The sequence below is a fragment of the Yarrowia lipolytica genome, chromosome 1B (genome assembly GCF_001761485.1).
Source record: "Yarrowia lipolytica chromosome 1B, complete sequence".
Lineage (NCBI taxonomy): Eukaryota > Fungi > Ascomycota > Dipodascomycetes > Dipodascales > Yarrowia > Yarrowia lipolytica.
In genome coordinates, this window is record NC_090771.1 from 1,542,257 (window position 1) to 1,558,758 (window position 16,502).

General features: G+C 48.0%; 8 protein-coding genes across 8 annotated transcripts; 2 read left to right on the top strand and 6 right to left on the bottom strand.

The window, feature by feature from the left end:
- Positions 1-36: 36 nt before the first annotated feature.
- On the bottom strand, positions 37-1,761 carry YALI1_B15440g (uncharacterized protein; the record flags this gene model as incomplete). The annotated part of the gene is made up of 1 exon (XM_066094204.2): positions 37-1,761. One exon carries the CDS (start codon positions 1,759-1,761, stop codon positions 37-39), a length of 1,725 nt encoding a protein of 574 aa, XP_065950276.2.
- Positions 1,762-3,319: 1,558 nt separating this feature from the next.
- YALI1_B15460g (uncharacterized protein) lies at positions 3,320-3,799 on the bottom strand (the record flags this gene model as incomplete). The annotated part of the gene is made up of 1 exon (XM_068282071.1): positions 3,320-3,799. The coding sequence occupies one exon, from the start codon at positions 3,797-3,799 to the stop codon at positions 3,320-3,322; it is 480 nt and encodes a 159-aa protein (XP_068138172.1).
- Positions 3,800-4,739: 940 nt separating this feature from the next.
- YALI1_B15475g (uncharacterized protein) lies at positions 4,740-5,276 on the bottom strand (the record flags this gene model as incomplete). Its single annotated transcript, XM_500768.4, has 1 exon — positions 4,740-5,276. One exon carries the CDS (start codon positions 5,274-5,276, stop codon positions 4,740-4,742), a length of 537 nt encoding a protein of 178 aa, XP_500768.4.
- A 734-nt stretch (positions 5,277-6,010) lies between these two features.
- On the top strand, positions 6,011-7,363 carry YALI1_B15482g (uncharacterized protein; the record flags this gene model as incomplete). The annotated part of the gene is made up of 1 exon (XM_500769.1): positions 6,011-7,363. One exon carries the CDS (start codon positions 6,011-6,013, stop codon positions 7,361-7,363), a length of 1,353 nt encoding a protein of 450 aa, XP_500769.1.
- Positions 7,364-7,817: 454 nt separating this feature from the next.
- YALI1_B15509g (uncharacterized protein) lies at positions 7,818-8,678 on the bottom strand (the record flags this gene model as incomplete). The annotated part of the gene is made up of 1 exon (XM_500770.3): positions 7,818-8,678. One exon carries the CDS (start codon positions 8,676-8,678, stop codon positions 7,818-7,820), a length of 861 nt encoding a protein of 286 aa, XP_500770.1.
- A 1,188-nt stretch (positions 8,679-9,866) lies between these two features.
- YALI1_B15521g (uncharacterized protein) lies at positions 9,867-12,350 on the top strand (the record flags this gene model as incomplete). Its single annotated transcript, XM_500771.3, has 1 exon — positions 9,867-12,350. One exon carries the CDS (start codon positions 9,867-9,869, stop codon positions 12,348-12,350), a length of 2,484 nt encoding a protein of 827 aa, XP_500771.1.
- Positions 12,351-13,011: 661 nt separating this feature from the next.
- On the bottom strand, positions 13,012-13,746 carry YALI1_B15560g (uncharacterized protein; the record flags this gene model as incomplete). The annotated part of the gene is made up of 1 exon (XM_500772.3): positions 13,012-13,746. The coding sequence occupies one exon, from the start codon at positions 13,744-13,746 to the stop codon at positions 13,012-13,014; it is 735 nt and encodes a 244-aa protein (XP_500772.1).
- A 1,302-nt stretch (positions 13,747-15,048) lies between these two features.
- YALI1_B15587g (uncharacterized protein) lies at positions 15,049-16,500 on the bottom strand (the record flags this gene model as incomplete). Its single annotated transcript, XM_500773.1, has 1 exon — positions 15,049-16,500. The coding sequence occupies one exon, from the start codon at positions 16,498-16,500 to the stop codon at positions 15,049-15,051; it is 1,452 nt and encodes a 483-aa protein (XP_500773.1).
- Between the last annotated feature and the right edge of the window lie 2 nt (positions 16,501-16,502).

Consider the following 16,502-nt stretch of genomic DNA (forward strand, 5'->3'; position numbering starts at 1 on the left):
ACTGAGGCTCCACTGTGTGGGCCGAGTCAATGAAGTTCAGCGAGGCGCAGAAAAGTCCAGACAGCGAGTTGACCAGTCCGAACCACTTCTTCTTGGCTTCCTGTTTGGATGAGGCCTCGATCCAGGCCCAAGCCTCGATTCCTGTTCCGCCAGCAAACGCTCCATTGTGTGGGAGAACGCCCCATTCTTCGGCGTCCCAAAATCCCTGGGCAAACCGCAAGTGGATTTCGCGCGCGTCGCTCTGGGTGATGATCTGTGAGAGAATTCCAACAGGTGCAGGTTCTGAGAGAGCCCTAAAGACGGCTTTTGAAGCACCTTACTCTCATAATCGGCCATCTTATTCTGGTAGGTAATGATGATGGGGATGATGAGATCGACAATTCCATCAAGAATGGCCTGTAGAAGCATGGAGGCGTCACACGACTCTCGCAGAATTGTAGAAGACGATGAAATACGTGCGAGAATTCGTCGCTCGACATCAGCAGCAGAGTGTTCGAAAAAAGAAATCACAGTGCCTTCCTCGCCATTAGTTCCCTTCACCAAAAAGATACTGACCTGTTCCATACCCACAGTTCGCTTCTGGGCAGACAGAGGACGTTTGGAGTTTAGGTAGGCGGTTCGCTTGGCCGAAGAGATAGGTGTATGCCACTCGTACATGGTCTCCATGGCGACATTGGCAATTTCTGCAGACAAAGAGTCCGGTTCGAACTCGTATGTGGGGTCTGTTCGGGGTCTGTAGCCTCGGTTCTTGACTTGGGACTTGTTGTTGGACGCCATGGAAGCAGTGGTCGATGTGCGACTGAGCTTCAGGTTGTCCTTCATTTCCACTAGACCGTTGGAATCCCAGAATCGTCTGAAGCCACCTCTCTTGGATCTTCGAGAGGGGTCAAATGCGATCAGTTTATGCAGAGGAACGACACAAAAGATCTGGTTGGGATAAGGATCGATCTTTGTCCGTTGGGGAATATCCACCATATCTTCCAGAGCCAGACGATGCAAGTTGTACTTCTCGGCAATGCAAGAAATGGCCTCGTAGGACAGACCGTTGACGTTGATCCATCGGACTTTACTCCAAGAGGGTTTCTCATCCAAGAGCTGCTCAAACTTATCCGTCTCTTTGTTTCGATGCACCTCTCCGTGGATCACCTTATATCGATCCGCTGAGTAATCGACGATGGTCACGGCTGATCCAAGAGATCGCTGCAAAGTATCTGACAGCAGAGGGTTCAGACCAGGCTCGTGTCCACGCGAGGGTTTGCTGTGGACCGACTTTCGTCGCACTGAGGGCGATTTTGAACCGATTTTGGGTCGGAAAGACGAGGCTGACGAGTAAGTTCGACCCCGAGGCTCCTCGATCTGCAAACCAGGTGAATTTTCGCTTCCTGGGCTAGTGAGCATGATTCCAGGAATACCAGCATCGTCAGAGGTGTCCTGGGCCTCGAGATCTTTCTCAAAGGAGACTGGAGAGATGGGAGACACATTGCTGGGAGATCTGGGTCGGATGTTGCTGATTGCAGAAGGAGAAACACTCAGAGGGGGGGCTTCAGCGGTGGCGAAAGAAGGGGTTCGAGGTCGCGCTCGTCCAAAGGACAGAAATCGTGATCGAGTTCCTTCTTCAGCGGCGTCCCCTTCCTCCTCCTCATCGTCCTCAGAATCAAAGACCAGAGCAGACTCGTTGTTGTCGGTGTCCTCCAGAAAGACCTTGGGCAGCTTGGGGTGCTCAGGGTCTTCCGAATCAAACACGTGGGTGGAGAAGGTCATGGCGGTACCAGTAGTGGTGATTTGTTTCGTTTTTTTTGTCGGCTTTGTTTCTTGTCGATTAGGCACTGCAAAAAGTACGCTTGTTTAAGGCGATAGCAAGATTTCCATGGGTGAGGTGTTTGGTGCTTGTGTGTGTTAGCCGATTGAGCAGCGACGGCGCACGTTATAAGTAGTTGGAGTTGGTCGACCGAGAAGGTTTTGGTGCGGTCGTGATTTTGGTACCGTAGGTAATCTTTTTCTCGTTTTGCCTGTTCTAATTTTTAATTCTGGTGGGGCGTTAATTCCTTGTCCAGCGCTTGCATCCACTTTCAGACCTGTTAAACGTTGCCAAGCGCTATTATCGAAGTTTATCGAAGTCAAACAATGTGGGTCTCTTGGAAGTTTGCAGGTGATAATAGAGACTAATATTGCTCATATCGACGGGTTGAAACTAATTGAAATACCCTACAAACGGGGATTATTGTACAGAACTAGTATTATCACTTTGTGGCAACGATTACTCGTCGTAGACCCCTCATCAACCCAGAGCCGTGCCGAAGTCAAAGCCAATTCCGCAGACAGTTTCTGCAACGAAATATAGCTCTTGGGAGTTTTCTATTGGTGGGTCAAATTCTGAGGTGTCAAGTTGCGGCACTAGGCGAGACGTTCTGCGGTAGATGAAGACGTGATATATCTTAGATTGGTCTGTTTTATCGCTAGTAGGCTTTCCCTTCAGTTAGCTGTTGATTTTGCCTATTTTATTCGCTCGCAAACGTCCATGCCTCTCTACGTTTGCAGTCTTCCCTCACAGAAAGTGTGTTGGTTCGCAATAGTGCCAACTTAAGCGGGCTGAACGTTCTGCATACACGTATGTATGAACATGCTAACGATGATGTCATGTAAAGAATACGGGATGTTCGCTATATTCTTGTGGAGTTTTTTCGATTCTGTTTCATCCCCCTTTGCTTCTGTCACATACGTACTCCCATTTTGTCCCATTTACATTCAATATTCCCGTCTTGGCTTTGCCGAAAGCCAACTCTATCACACCGGCAGAGCCATTTGCCAGGTGTTGCGAAATTACGCATGATGAAGATGTCCTGAAAGAGACCGTAAAGTTGGGAGAAATCGAGACGACGACGGTGAAAATTTTGTAAGTGATAAATCTCGTTGATTCGTACAATAAATAGTCTTGCTCTATGATCCGCATACAAGTACGAGCACGTACTGTAAAATTCTTTCCGTTGGCCTATGCAAAACTTTGACCGTTAGGGTCTATCAACTCTACCCTCGCCTGGATGGTATTTCCGTGTTGACAAAGAGGAAGCATTCTCGTCTCCTTCCACCCTCGGTTGTACACACTGGCGCATCGTATCTGCTGTAGCAAAGTTAGTAGCGGCTTGGCTTGCCTATCCACCATCGTGTCTTTTTTCTCTCGCGGCTACTGTACAAGTACGATACTGTACTTCGCAACTCTTTCAGGGCGCTAGTATAAAATGAAAGTTGTGGACGCTATAAATATTGTATCGTAGTCTAGAGCGGTACTTTTACCGCCTCGAATTGCTATGAACGCATGTCACTATTGCGACAAGCTCATAGCAACGCCTCCAAGTTCAGTCCCGATATTACAACCTGTGCCTTGTACAGTAGTCATATCATGCAAGTCTTGAATCACAGAGTGGGATAGGGAGTAAAGTGCAGCTACAAGTAGATCGGCATGGGGAGCGAAGATTTTAACCCCAGTGGTTATTGGTGCTCTCTTCCGCGCTCTGAAGCTTCGGCTTGCAAGTGACATACTTTTGCAAGGCCAGTGGGGGTCCCTATCTGTCGTCCGAACCAAATGGAGTCTACAGATTGAAATTAGCAATAAGCATGGAAAATTTTGATGGTCAGTCACCAGGCTTCTACTTGTAGTACAGTGCATACAATAGGTCAATATTGAGTGCTTATGACGGACCGTTGCTCGATTAGTTATTCCTTGTGGCCCAACCACCGTCCCACCAATATCGAAGCCATGTTGACTTGGCATAATATGGAGCAGCTCAGTCTCCAACACCATGCCTAGAGCAATGAGGGGATATACTTACTTTGTACAACAATTGCTAAGTCGTACCGGTACATAACCGACAAAAATATTCTACTCTCGTCTTCTTCGCTCAAACTTATCGTTACAGCTCACAGTAGTTCCACTCTACAGTAAATCTTCTACTTGCAACGTATTGAGCATGGAGCGTAATTGAGGAACATGTCAGTACAGAATATCGTTCGGTGTCTCTTGTACTAGTTGTTGTCTTTTGGTGTTACCAGCTTATTGTTGTTTCTTTTACTTACCTGGATACGACCCTCTTCCCCATCCCTTTCTCGGACTTTACTTGCAGCGTCTCTCTATGAATACCATCGCACGGCTTTTCTTCCGAATGTAACCCTACAAGCTCACCTCGATCACCCCTCTTGCACCGAAGACTTTATGCTCAATTCTCAAATCCTAGGACGTCGCTTTCCACGCCACTTACACACACCATCTAGATTTATTTCAGCCCTTCTTAGCTTCCCTGCATGACCGTTGTCTTGGCACGTTGCCCAGATGAGACAATAGAAGATGAGTGTGTATGGGGAAGTCTATAGAATTTTTTCAGTCAGTTGACTTACGCGGTTGTCTTGCAATGGGCCAAGCTGTGTCGATAAACCTCTTACTTACTGACTCTTGTCTCCTATGAAACTCACTCCTACGTAAAGCCATTTATGGGGCGGGACTGGTGTAAGTTGCGCCAGGATCATGCAGTCTGGACCAGGGAGTTGAGTGTGGTTTTTTTTAATGCTTCCACCTCTATAATAGTTCTGGCTGTCGTTCAAGTACGAGTTCCTTTGTTCCCAGTTGCAGTTCAGCAGCTGACAGATGTGTGGGCATTGGTCATTATTGATCATTGTAAGCTTGGTATGCTTGCATTCACGCATCTTTTTCTTTTTTTTTCTGCATCTTTCTTTAACGAATACCTCTTTTACTCAACTAAAATCTCGAGAAACTCAACTAGCTCCTTCTGGCCCTCTCTCACTCGCTTTCCTCCTCTTGCCTTGGCTTCAGGACTAGTGTAGAACAAAGGGATCTTCAGCTCCTCAAAACGCCTGTAGATGTAATCGTACATGTTTGTCAGCGTCTTGTGGGCATGTGCATGGAATGCCTTTTCGGCTTCCTCCCTCGTGGGTGGCTTCTTGTTTTTGGATCCCCCCCCTCCTCCTCCGATTCCTACTGATGCTAGGATGTTGTCGACTTTCTCAAAGTCACGTTTCTGGGCCTCTATTTTCGCATCGATCTCATTGTATTCCTTCTCGAGCTGGGCCAGTCGTCTCTGCTGCTCTATCATCAGCCGTTTCACCTCAGTCAGAAACTCAGGCCGTTTCGTGAGTTCATGGACTGTGTATTTGAGAGCATCGGCATAGGTGGTGATTTTCAGTGGGTCCTTCTGAGTAAAGAAAGGCGTACTGTTTGCAGGTTGCACACGCGACAACTCGGCCAGCAGGTTAGTCAGATCAGACATGTCAAGGAGTCATTGAAATGTGGTGATAGAGCAGTGTAACTTGGCCTACTGTAGCGCCTGCATCTCTGAAGCGTCCTCCCTTCAGAACCTTACCCAAGGAAATACACGCGCAGAGAAGACAAGTAAGCATCTCGTTGTCAGTGTGCAGTGTTACGAAACAACTTCCGGTACTGTAGTGTACATACTGTACTTGTACAAGTAGGATCTTATTTTGTATCCAATGCGAGCTCTCTAGTGTCTCCGTTTGGTGGCATATAAAAGTACGAGTACTTAAAATCTCTTCGGTGCGGTCTCATAGTACCCACATTGGCATATCTCCAGGGACTGCTGCAATTTACATTGAAGCAATTGAGTCAATGATATCACACAGCGAGCTACGATGATATCAATGCAATCATTCTTGAACCTATCCCTTATGCCCTCCTCATAATCTCTCTTAGTCAGGATCTCCCAACCCGGACACTGCCACATTCCCAAGCCCAAAGATGAAAAACGATAATCCGTGTAGAAAACAGCACACTCATCCAACGTGTAGGCCCCCTCATATTTAGTCAAAGAACAACACCAAAGACACCGCAGGCCCCTCTTTATTAATTCCACCAACATTCACTTTTCCATCTCCTCGCACCACCCAACTACGCTCTCTCCAAAGTGTGCATCACGTGATTCAAAATTACCTCCACGTCAAAACTCACACGTATCACCACATTCACTACAACACCACACAGCACACAATGGCGTCGGCAATTTTCTTCCTGGACCTCAAGGGAAAGCCTCTGTTATCGCGAAACTACCGCGGCGACATCCCTATGTCGGCTGTCGACAAGTTCCCCATGCTGCTTCTGCAGGCCGAGGAGGAGTCACCTGTCGTCCCTCCGTGTTTCACCCATGAGGGAGTCAACTACCTGTACATTACCCACAACAACCTGTACCTGCTGGCTCTGACGAAGCGCAACACTAATGCCGCCGAGATTCTGCTGTTTTTGCATCGGGTCGTCCAGGTGCTGACAGAATACTTCAAGGGTCTAGAGGAGGAGTCAATCAGAGACAACTTTGTGCTCATCTACGAGCTGTTGGACGAGCTGATGGACTACGGTTTCCCACAGACCACCGACACAAAGATCCTCAAGGAGTACATCACCCAAAAGTCCCACATTCTCGAAATCGCCATGGAAATCGCCCAGGTGCCAAAAGAGCAACCAAGACCCCCTATGGCTGTCACGAACGCCGTGTCTTGGCGTTCCGAAGGCATCAAGTACCGAAAGAACGAGGCATTTTTGGATGTTGTTGAGGCTGTCAACTTGCTGATGTCTCCTTCGGGCCAGGTTCTGCGTTCTGAGGTTCTCGGCTCTGTCCAGATGAAATGTTACCTCTCTGGTATGCCTGAACTGCGACTGGGACTTAACGACAAGGTGCTGTTTGACCATGTGAGCAACACCGGTGCTGGGGGAGGCGGATCGGGCGGATCTGCTCGTGCATCTCGAGGAAAGAGCATCGAGATGGAGGACGTCAAGTTCCACCAGTGTGTGCGACTTTCGCGATTTGAGAACGATAGAACTATTTCGTTCATCCCTCCGGATGGCCAGTTTGAGCTCATGAGCTACCGCCTCAACACCACCGTCAAGCCGCTGATTTGGGTTGACTGCAAGATCAACAAGTACTCCAACACGCGTATTGAGATTCTGGCTAAGGCCCGTGGCCAATTCAAGAAGCGATCGACGGCCAACAACGTCGAAATCCACATTCCTGTTCCCGAAGATGCCGATTCGCCTAAGCTGGCTGCTACCGCAGGTTCCATCAAGTGGCACCCTGAGAAGGCATGTGTCACGTGGAAGATCAAGCAGTTTGGAGGAGGACGAGAATTCTCCATGCGAGCGGAGTTGGGTCTTCCCTCCGTTCAGGACGCTGATGAGCAGGCTAAGAGCAAGAGACCCATCCAAGTCAAGTTCTCCATTCCTTACTTTACTACCTCGGGTATTCAGGTTCGATATCTGAAGATTGTCGAGCCGAAGCTGCAGTACACTTCTTACCCTTGGGTTCGATACATTACCACTAGTGGAGAGGACTACACCATACGATTGGCATAAACGTGACAAGTGCTGCATGAGGGAAGACAGCTCTCCGGTTGTTTTCAACTACGAAGTAAAGCAAGCAGGGATAACAAAGTATGGGCATGGGTGTCCGTACTACTTGTACCAGGAGGATTGATGGTGTGTAAAGTATGGGCATGCTTAGCTATTTTGCAAATTACATACTACTTGGTAGAGGATAGCAACGCATATCGGTGACGTTAGTATGTATTTTATGACTGTATGCTGATGGAGCTGCAAAGGTACACTACGATATTAGAGAATATATAGTAATCATTGTAATTATTGCAAAAGAGTAGATTTTATACACTGCTCAGAACCCTCTAATCACTGCAATTCAGTATTGAAACGGACGATAACTACAGTACAGTACTCACATCTTACATCGTTCAATACTCCATCATCCATTCGTTCGATACTATATACATCCCCTTTTTTGTAGACAATCCCCTTAGACAATTTCGAGAGGGTCCTTGTCGGTCTGAGAGATGATGACCTCAACCTCCCCGTCGTGCTGGTTCTTGAGCTCCTTGGTCAGCAGAGTCTGGAAAGTCTTGAGGTAGCCTCTCTCGGTGTTGGAGTGACCGCAGACAATGGCAGAGGTACCGTTTTCAATGAGACCTAGGGCCTCGTGGTGGCCAAGCTCGCCAGTGAAATGCACGTCTGCATCAACACCTCGCAGAACAGAGGCTCCAGAACCTGCACAGACGGCCACGGAAGAGATCTTAGCCTCAGGGTTCTCGTGCTTTTCGGTAAGGGCAACCTGGACATGTTTGAGTCCCAGACCGGTCTTAACTCGCTTCAGCAGCTCGGAGAAGGTAATGGGTTCCTTGAGACGCACCACTCGGCCCATGCCAGCACCCTCCTGTCCCTGGACGCCATCTACGGGCTGGCAGACCTCCCGGGAGGCCTCGTTCTCCTTTCCGAGAGAGACTACGTCGATCAGGAAGTCATTGACACCTCCAACGGCAGCGTCAACGGCAGTATGGGGGCAGTAGACAGAGATGCCAGCCCGGGCAAGTCGCAGCAGAGATCGCTGCTGGGAGTCCGACTGGGTGATAGACTTGAGGCCTCGGAAAATAAAAGGGTGATAGGCCATAACAACTCCGGAGTTGTTTCGGATAGCCTCGTCGACAACAGAGGTTGTCAGATCGATGGTGAGCAGCACATTGAGCTTCTCCTTCTCAGGTTCGGTGTCCAGAGGGCATTCCAGTAGTAGGCCGGTGTTGTCCCAAGAGGAGTCTGCGAGAGCTCGAGGGTAGAGCTTCTGAATAGAGGAAACAATGGTTTTGACGGCACGCTTGGAAGACATGGTTGTGATGAAAGATTAAGACAGACAGAGGAAGACCTGCTTGAGCAATCGCCGCCTATGCAGTGTGAGCGTAAGTGAATCAGGGTTCATGGGGAACCAGATTGATGAGTAAAAGGTGTGGAAGTGTACTACAAGTACTAGCTAATTAAAGAGGTGGATGGGCGTTTAAATAGATTGATTGTGTAGATAGAATGCGAAGGGAAAGTTATTGCCTTTGTTTTGTTTTGTTTTGCAACTTATTTGCTAATGCAAAACATATGGGAGTCACCTTCAACCATCGATAACAAACTAGTTCAACGTCACTTGACAATGACAGTTATGGAACAAAAGATGCTGAATAGACGTGCCTCGCATCAACTTCTTGCAATAAGTCAATGTGAAGCAGCTCTTTCAAACCACAATGAGAAGAACATCTTCCAAGCGTACCGCATTCTTGTACAGTACGTATTTTGTAGCTCTCGCTGAGCGTACAAGTATGTGTACTGTACACACTGGTGATGTGATGAATTCTTCGTGCTCTGATACCAAAGTGACTCAGACATCAAGATTCTGACTCAAATTGGAACGACCAGCCATAAGGGCTACAGTAACAGTACCACGATTATATAAAAAGATGTTGGACTTCTCTGACACCCCTTGTTCAAAGCAAAAGCTCCAAGAAGTTCTTAAAAAGCCCGGGTTCCTCTAGACACCGAGAAATCACTTGAAAGTTATTTTCAACGGTTGGCCACGCGAACTGGCTGCAGCTTCCTTCGTCTCTACCAGAACGGTAGCTCCTCCGGCCTCCACATCCAACGTTTCCCACCTATCCAGTCAGTACTGTCTATAGTGGTGTCATGGTTAAAGAAGAAGTAAGATGGAACATGAAAGCCCTTTTATAGTGTTGGAAAATCTTCCAAACTTTAAAAAGCCCTAACTCCTCCCAGCTTGCATATTGGAATCAGCGTGCAGGTAACTGTGTTCAGACTGGAGTGTACACTGGTCGACAGTGGCGAAACAACGTATTCATACCCCATTGACACTGATTCACAGGCTACACAGACAGACGAAATAAAGCAGCAAGTTTCACACAGAGACCAATTTCACATCTTCATACACTAAAAATTACATCACTAATTGCATTCTCAAGCATCATCAACATCACATAACAGCAACCCCAACAGCACCCACCACTTAACAACATCCACAATGCTCAGATCCAAGCGAGACGCTTCTAAACGTCGGTTTGACGACGTCAATCTCGACAGTGACTCCTTCTCCGACTCCAACGATTCATATTCCGACGATGAGACATACGAGAAGGTGCCTCAGACCCGTCTTAAGATCAAAATGAAGGAACAGGACCCTGGAGATGCCACATCAGGTCTCGATACCAAGGTGCATTCGACCTATTCGGAGATCCCTGACGACTACGTGCCCGACAGTGTATCCAACATCTTCGGTAAGCACGACTTCTCATACCTCAAGCTGAAGCCAGACCATGCCGCTCGACCCTTGTGGATTAACCCCGAGGACGGTAGAATCATTCTGGAATCCTTTTCGCCACTTGCAGAGCAGGCTCAGGACTTCCTGGTGACCATTGCAGAACCCATCTCTCGTCCCTCGCACATTCATGAATACAGAATCACCACTTACTCTCTGTACGCGGCTGTCTCAGTGGGTCTGGAGACTTCTGACATCATTTCCGTTCTCAACCGACTGTCCAAGGTCCCAGTCCCCAAGAGTATCATCAACTTCATCCACTCATGTACAAAGTCTTATGGTAAGGTCAAGTTGGTTCTGAAACATAATCGATACTTTGTGGAATCTTCACAGGCAGACGTCTTGCAGATGCTGCTCAAGGACCCTGTTATCGGTGCTCTGCGTCTGGAGGCTTCGGAACAGTCCACCACAGGCTCCGGTCTTGTTACTGAGTCGGCACCTAAGATGGGCGATCTTAAGATTCCCGGTACAGAGAAGCCCAAGGAAGAGGAAGGTAAGGATGGAGAAAGGGACGGTGAGAAGAAGGCTGACGAAGACGCTGAGGATATCTTCTCTCATGTTGTTGGTATTGAGAACGATGATGATGACGATCTGGACGCTGTTCACTCGTTCGAGATTGCACCTGACTCAGTCGAAACTGTGAAGAAGCGATGTCAGGAGATTGACTACCCTGTGTTGGAAGAGTATGATTTCCGAAATGATCATGGTAACCCCGATCTGGATATCGACCTCAAGTCGTCCACCCAGATTCGACCCTATCAGGAGAAGTCGCTGTCTAAAATGTTTGGTAATGGACGAGCCCGTTCTGGTATCATTGTCTTGCCATGTGGAGCCGGCAAGACTCTGGTCGGTATCACAGCTGCTTGCACCATCCGAAAGTCCGTTATTGTGCTTTGCACCTCCTCCGTATCCGTCATGCAGTGGAGACAGCAGTTTCTGCAGTGGTGTACTATTCAGCCTGAGAACGTGGCTGTGTTCACTTCCGAGAGCAAGGAGAAGTTCTCTGGTGATGCTGGTCTCGTTGTGTCTACTTACTCAATGGTAGCCAACACCCGGAACCGATCCCATGACTCGCAGAAGATGATGGACTTCTTGCAGTCTCGAGAGTGGGGTTTTATCATTCTGGATGAGGTTCACGTCGTGCCCGCCGCCATGTTCCGAAAGGTCGTTACTAACATTGCCGCACACGCAAAGCTGGGTCTTACTGCAACCCTGGTGCGAGAAGATGACAAGATTGACGACCTGAATTTCTTGATTGGCCCCAAGCTGTACGAGGCCAACTGGATGGACTTGGCCCAGAAGGGTCATATCGCCAACGTTCAGTGTGCCGAAGTGTGGTGCCCCATGACCTCAGAGTTTTACCAGGAGTACCTCAAGGAGAACGCTCGAAAGCGAATGCTACTCTACATTATGAATCCCTCCAAATTTCAGGCTGCCCAGTTTCTCATCAACTACCACGAAAAACGAGGTGACAAGATCATTGTCTTCTCTGATAACGTCCATGCTCTCAAGGCTTATGCACTCAAGCTTGGAAAGTTCTTCATTTTCGGTGGCACTCCCCAACAGGAGCGAATGAAAATTCTGAAGAACTTCCAGTACAATGACCAGGTCAACACCATTTTCTTGTCCAAGGTCGGAGATACTTCCATCGATTTGCCCGAGGCTACATGTCTGATTCAAATCTCGTCGCATTACGGCTCTCGACGTCAGGAGGCTCAGCGTCTGGGTCGTATTCTGCGAGCCAAGCGACGTAACGATGAGGGTTTCAATGCCTTCTTTTACTCGCTAGTGTCCAAGGATACCCAGGAGATGTATTACTCAACTAAAAGACAGGCCTTCCTGGTCGATCAGGGTTATGCGTTCAAGGTGATTACACATCTGCATGGAATGGAGAATCTGCCCGATCTGGCTTATGCTTCTGCTCGTGAGCGACGAGAGCTGCTGCAGGAGGTGTTGTTACAGAACGAGGACGCTGCCACTCTCGAAGAAGGAGACAACGCAGATTCGTTTGTGGGCCGAGGTTCTTCCAACAAGCGAGGCAGTGCCAAGCGAACCACCGGTTCTCTGGCATCGCTGGCTGGTGGAGAAGATATGGCATACATTGAGACCAACAAGAACCGAAACAAGGATCTGCGAAAGCCTTCCAAGCAGAGTGCATTTGTCAAGAAGCTGTACTCCGGAAAGAGATAGGGGTTCTACTTGTAGCATATATAAATAATTGATAGACATAACATTGAGAAGGTTGATATACTGTGGCGAATATTACAAAACTGACGAGATACAAGTTCAGGTAACTTAAAGATTCATTAAGAGGGTTGACAATAAATAGATGGAAGCTTCTCTCTGAGCGAGATCGAAACGTCGGTTGCACTTGAGTCGATGAGGGGCGAACTCTTCATATGTGATGATAATCTTTGCACGTTTGGCAGTAGACGTACTTGGTCTATTAGAGGTGTAAAGCTAGGGTCTGCGCCCGGTAACGCTGCATGATATATAAATATGAAGTTTCGTGGCCTCATGGTTACTTGGTTACCATGAGCCGTAGTCGCCCTCTGGTATTCTTTGTCTTTTGCTGTTGTTTCCTTATCCATGTGTGTCCCATCGTGTTCGTATGTACCTGCATGCTATGTACAATATTTTGCGATACGATCAAGACTGAGTTTGTTCACAAGCTGTATAGATGTCAAAATACTCTTCTAGTAACTTCAAGTAATTTCGTACAGTATGGTACGGCACTTACGCTGGACGCATCTTCGCCATTACCTGTGCAATTACTTTGTATCGTACACAACCCAGCCGGGATCTTGTTTGGTATGTAACAGTTAGTATCTAATGTATTGTGAATGTATGTTTATGGAGTATTCACGTCGTGGTATTCATACAGGGAAGGGGCTGAAGGGTCAACTACAACCACATTTTCTCCCTCGGAAGAAGTCCGTTCGTCGGCAAAATCGTAGTCGGACGAAATATCGGATGCCGAAGAGCCCCATGTGCTTTCCCCATGACTGTTGGCTGAATAACTGAGCGATGGCTGCTCTGAAACAATGGAGGCAGGACGTGCCCCTGCACGCTGCTGTCCATGGCCATGCCCATACGTCTGACGTGGGTATCCTCGTCTATTTTGTGTTACCGAACCACTGGTGTCTGATGACTGGCTCGAGCTGCTCCAATATTGCTGAGTGTCCGATTGTGGCGGTTCCGGCATGTGAAACGAGTTGTAGGAGTTGCTGGGGTCGCTGGAGCCCACCGTCTTGTCCGAGCCTATGCTTGTGCCTCTCTTGTTGCGTCTTCTGAATGACATTTCAATCTCCTCGGTGTAGTCGTCCTTGTGTGGCTCCTCTGATCCGACAGCCGAATGCAAATGCACTTGTGATTGAGAGGTATGTGTCTGGGTCTGTGTCGCTTGATCTGAATCTGAGTGCCCTCCATCCCGATCATATGAGGCTGGCACGGCAGAAGCTCGCTTGCGAAGCCGTCTCTCCATGAGCTTGTGCTCCACGTAATCGCAGATCACATCGCGCTCCTTGTACGCAAGTGCGCCCGCCGAACATACTGCGGCGGCCACAATAATTAGCGGCACTATCATGGGTGGAATGGTGGTCGTTGGAGCCTGGGTAGGAGGTCTGCCTGTCAAAGATGATGTGGATACGCCAGTGCTTTATCTGTCCGATTAAGCTTCGAAACCTGGGAGGGTGAACACACCTTGAAGTAGTTCGAGAGGGAGGCTCATAAGAGAGATTTGGGGGTGTTGACATACTGTAGGGACTCTATTTTGTCACCGAATTGGTAGCTTGCCACAAAAAGTGCTCTTTTGCCTTCCAATCGGTCCCCAATACCACTCAAACAGAATTCTATAACCACTCTAACTACACTTCCCCCCTCTTCCACTGTCGTACGCCCATGTCCCCATCTGTCAAGCTTCTGTACGACTGAAAGTTAATGCCGAATGCTAATCTTTGGTGGCTTTACTATCATGGTACATACAGTAGAACCCCAACTGAATTGTTTTACTCGAAGATGCTGTAAGTATTCTGCATAGACAGCGCTTCTCACTATTGAAATGTTCCAGAAAAAACAATGAATTATTACAATCTTGCTTTCTGTCATGTGATCTAGCTTAATAACACATCATCGCTATCCTCGTCTTGCTCGTTCCTCTCATCTGTCTATTTATAGCTGGCCTGCAGACGCATGTATTTGCCACCTTCGTGGATCATGTTAATCATGTCCTTTAGCCGCATGAAAAAGGGCGCAATAGGCAATCTACAGCTTACCATGGCGTGGAATGTACGAACAGAGTGGGGTCTGTGACGTGTTAGTTCCTTTCTATGGGTTGTCAAGGTTCCATCCAGTGACTGAAGGTACGGTGCGGTACGTGCCATACTCGGGAGACATTCGACTTTGCATATATAGTAGACTGATGTTAGTGACGATTATGAAAGGGTGTGTAAACGGTATTAATACAAGTACAAATGGAAGTGGGATGCATAGGACCAAATCATCACTGTTTGTGTATCGGCGGTTTCAAAAACTTCACAGTCATGTATTACAGTACTTCGCTACTCTGACTGGCTGAGTCACCTCTCAGGGTAATAATACAGTTGGCTTGAACGAAGTATAGAACTACAAAGTATCGTACAGTATGTACATGCTGTGTACATACTGTACATTCGATTCACTCCAAGATTGTTCGGAACAACACTTGTCTCGTATGTCCGTAGCAACTACAATGCATTGGTTACTATTCCGAATCAACGTCAATATCGTACACGTGTATTCTCTATATCTAACAGCATACACTTGGTCGCCAACCGACGATGTATAATTATAAAATGCTGGTGTGGCCGGCTGACATACAATAATAAGTTAGTAGCAGTCAGACGTCCTTTTAGTCGGTGAACTTGTAACTGCCGGAAGACATGGTGATGGATCCTCCCTTGTAAGCACCCTTCTTCATCTTGTTCTTGCCCTTGGTGAAATCCTTTCCTCGGACCTTCATCAGCTTGTCGTTGGCCATTTCACCCCAAGTTCCGGCGGCGCCCTTGTATGTGTTGTCCATGAGAGACTGGTCCTCGAAGGAGATCTTAGTTCGATCGATTCGAGAGAAGAACTTTCGTCCCCCCTCCTCCTCGAAAGTTGCCTCCACGTAGCTGTTGTCCACAGGGGAGTCAGTCTTGGGCTTTTTGATAACCAGAGACTCCACCTCAATCTCCTCCGCCTTTCGCTTCTTGGCAGGAGGCTGCTCCTCCTCATCAGAAGAATCAGAGTCAGAGTCCGACGAAGAAGACGAGTCAGAGTCAGAGGAGTCAGAGTCCGACGAGGAAGAAGAGTCGGAGTCGGAGGAAGAATCCGAATCGGAAGACGAAGAGTCGGAGTCGGAGGAAGAATCCGAATCGGAAGACGAAGAGTCCGAATCAGAAGACGAGTCCGAATCAGAAGAATCAGAAGAATCAGAAGAATCAGAAGAATCAGAAGAATCAGAAGAATCAGAGGAATCAGAGGAATCAGAGGAAGCATCCTTCATCTCAACATCCTTCGCATCTTCCTTCTTGGTCTCTTTCTTGGTCTCTTTCTTGGTCTCTTTCTTGGTCTCTTTCTTGGTCTCCTTCTCGTCATCAGAGTCGGAGTCAGAATCGGAGTCAGAATCAGAATCAGAATCGGAGTCAGAGTCAGAATCAGAACTGGATGAGTCAGAGTCAGAATCGGAGTCAGAGCTGGAGGAGTCAGAGTCAGAATCGGAGTCAGAGCTGGAGGAGTCAGAGCTGGAGGAGTCAGAGTCAGAGTCAGAATCGGAGTCAGAATCGGAAGACTCAGAAGAACCGGAATCAGAAGACTCCTCCTTCTTGGCCTCCTTCTTGGCCTCCTTCTTGGCCTCCTTCTTGTCCTCCTTGACCTCCTTGACCTCCTTAGTCTCTTTTTTCTCGTTCTCGTCCGCGGAATCGGAGTCAGAATCAGAATCAGAATCAGAATCGGAGTCAGAAGACGAGGAGGAAGAGTCGCTATCCGAGTCAGAATCGGAGTCGGAAGATGAAGACTCGTTCTCTTCCTTGGTCTCCTCCTTCTTCACAGGCTTCTCATCCTCAGAGTCAGAGTCAGAGTCAGAGTCACTGGAATCAGAGTCGCTCGAATCAGAAGAGTCGGAGGAATCTGAACCGCTGGAGTCAGAGTCGCTAGAGTCAGAATCAGAGTCCGAAGAATCATCACTGGAAGTAGACTCATCACTGGAGGTGGATGCTCCGCTCTCAGAGGCGGGCTCAGTAGCCTTGACGGCCTTCTTGGAGTCCTTTTTGTCGGCCTTCTTGATCTTGGAAATGTCCTTTGTGGCGGATTTGCTACCCATGG